At 42.7% G+C, this 2,885-nt stretch overlaps 1 protein-coding gene across 1 annotated transcript in view; it reads left to right on the top strand.

Annotated features, from left to right (window-relative positions):
* ranbp10 (RAN binding protein 10) overlaps positions 1–2,885 on the top strand; it is a 30,751-nt gene that overhangs the window by 20,503 nt on the left and 7,363 nt on the right. The window contains exons 6-9 of the mRNA XM_037683344.1: positions 660–844; positions 2,314–2,426; positions 2,497–2,605; positions 2,704–2,852. Coding sequence (XP_037539272.1) covers positions 660–844; positions 2,314–2,426; positions 2,497–2,605; positions 2,704–2,852 — 556 coding nt within the window. The remainder of the gene's footprint in view (positions 1–659; positions 845–2,313; positions 2,427–2,496; positions 2,606–2,703; positions 2,853–2,885) is intronic.

Genomic DNA, 2,885 nt, shown 5'->3' with positions numbered 1-2,885 from the left:
TATGTAAATTTTTCCAGAAGTATCAACTCTGTCTCAGTTTGAGCTAAAATACTTTGTCCATCTTTATTAAGTGTTTATAGTTGAGACTCTCAGCTACTATCATGCATAATTTCAGCTTCATGTTTGTAAAATAGTTTTATTTGCTAAGTTTGATTAGCTGCGGCGGCCATCTTTAATCAGGTTAAAGCAGATGTTCATCTAATGGTCCCTTTCTGAAAGTCATCGTAGAGAAATGTCAGTGGTGCGATGCGTTCAGGTGCTTTGCTTTTGTGCAGAACAGGGTTGCTGCTGGTTTTTAATTCATTTTATGTGTCATGGTTTAAAGTTTGATTTTTCTGAAGAAATAATATGTTTAGATTATAATTTATTTTCCTCAAAACAAAATGTGGTTTGAGCTGCACATTCCATAAAATTATTATAAAATCACTCAAACAGGACTGTGAACAAAATGTGTGTCCATATGAGGCAATTAGTTTTTTATTAAAAAGTCAAATAATTAAGATTGTTCCAAAATGCATTCATATTTATTTTGACAATTTGATGTCACATGCACTTTAAATCAATAAGTTTATATTCCAGATTTGAGCGATTTATTTTATGAAAGGCAAATGTTTACGTTGTTTAGATCAACTGTCCTTTTCTGATCTGACCGTCCACAGCCCAACCTCTACCCCACTGTGGGGCTCCAGACGCCTGGTGAGATTGTCGACGCCAACTTTGGCCAGCAGCCGTTTGTCTTCGACATTGAGGATTACATGAGCCAGTGGCGGGCAAAGATCCACGGGATGATCGCAAGCTTCCCGATAGGCGAGCGTGTCGGGGAGTGGCAGGCCGTCCTGCAGAAGTAAGATCCGTAACACCAGCCGTCACAGCCGAATCCTCACAGTTCAGCTTTTCAACTCATTGTTCTAGTTTCTACAGAAATAAACCTGCAGCTGTTGGTTCCTTCGTTATAAAAGATCAAAAACCACAACCTCATTAATGTCCAAAAACCAGTGAAAATCAGAGTTTAATGACTCGTGGGTTGTTGTTTTTTTTGGTACCTGACTTCACATACACCACCTTGCTGCTTTAAATAACAAGTTGTGTTTATGTGACGGGCTGCTGTCTAATGAAGTGATTATAGATTTGATTTAGTCATCTGTTTTTTACACATTATGTGTTGACATTACACTCCTTGATGCTTCTACATGCCTGAAGGATCCATAGGCCCGAATTAAAAGTTGATAAAAACAAACATAAATATCCTCTGATTATTTTATTCCTTGAAGGAATGCATATCACTGCTGTCTTTCATGACAGCGTTTTAGATTCTTCTTCTTTCAGTTGTTTTCTTCTCTTGTCCTCCATCTCACTCTGTTCTCTGCGTCCTCTGTCCTCTCTGTCCCTCCTCTGGACATGTCCAAACCATCTCAATCTGGCCTCTCTAACTTTATCTCCCAGTTCAACCTGTGCTGTACCTCTGATGATCTCATTCCTAATCCTATCTATTCTTCTCACTCTTAAAGAGAACTCCCAACATCTTCATTTCTGCCACTTCCAGTTCTTTTTCCTGTCTTTTGTCCATGTCTCTGTCTTCAGACCATACAACATAGCTGCTCTCACAACTGTCTTTTAAACCTTTACACTCTTTTGTCACAAATCACTCCTGAAACTTTTCTCCATTTACTCCATCCTGCCTGGACTCTATTTTTCATCTCTTTACCACACCCCATTTTCCTGGACAGTGGACCCCAAGTTCTTGAAGTCCTGCACCTTTCTGACCTCTGCTCCTTGTAGCCTCACTGTTCCACCAGCCTTCCTCTCATTCACACACATGCACTCTGTCTTACTACAGCTGACTTTCATTCCTCTTCTTTCAAGTGCATACCTCCACCTGTATTGAACGCTTTTTGAATACCTCCACCTCTCCAGGTTCTCTTCCACCTGTTCTCTTTTCCACAAAGACACAATGAAGTTCTTTTTGACCCTCTCTGTATTTCTCCATCATCATCCTCAAAGCAAAGATGGCATCTGCTGTGCTCTTTCACTACAAAACAATAATGCTGCTCACAGTCACCACTTGTCTAAGTTAGCCTTTAGATTAAGATCATTTTATGATGAGAAGAGACGGTTGTAGAGCCATTCCTGATCAAACCTCATGACATTGTGGGTAACTGCACGTGTGTGTTGGACTGGATTAAGACTTTTGCACAGTTTTGTCCCTAAAACATTGTGTGTCCTGCCTTCGGTGCTTCATTAAATAGGAAACAAAAAGTTGAGACCATTGGAAACACGGCTAACAAACTGTTTTTCCTGGCGGCGTGTGTTTAGTATGGTGTCCAGCTACCTGGTGCATCATGGGTACTGCGCCACGGCGACAGCATTCGCCAGAGCCACGGAGACCGTTATCCAAGAGGACCAGACGTCAATAAAAAACAGACAAAGTGAGTAACTAGACCAGAACTGTTCATGACTTCTTAGTTTGGATTATACCGGTGTCATTTTTTAAAACAGGAATACAGAAGCTGGTTCTGGCAGGACGGGTCGGTGAAGCCATAGACGCCACTCAGCAGTTCTACCCCGCCCTGTTAGAACGCAACCCCAACCTTCTATTCATGTTGAAGTAAGTCGGTGTGTTGTTGAATAGTTGCCCCGAAACACAGGACTTCCTGTTTAGACCCGTATGGCTCAGTGGTTCTGAGTAACACCTGCCTGATCCAGGTGTCGACAGTTTGTGGAGATGGTGAACGGAACGGACAGCGAGGTCCACTGCCTCACCGTCCGCTCCCCGAAGTCCCAGGACAGTTACCCCGGGTCGCCCAGCCTCAGTCCCCGACACGCAGTCAGCAACACACGCCTGCACAGTGGAGGTACACACACAACACACACCTGCACAGTGGAGG

Source organism: Nematolebias whitei, chromosome 10 (genome assembly GCF_014905685.2).
Source record: "Nematolebias whitei isolate Nwh7 chromosome 10, NemWhi1, whole genome shotgun sequence".
Classification (NCBI taxonomy): Eukaryota; Metazoa; Chordata; class Actinopteri; order Cyprinodontiformes; family Rivulidae; genus Nematolebias; species Nematolebias whitei.
Note: the sequence above shows the minus strand (reverse complement) of the source record. Positions and strands in the feature narration are given on the sequence as shown.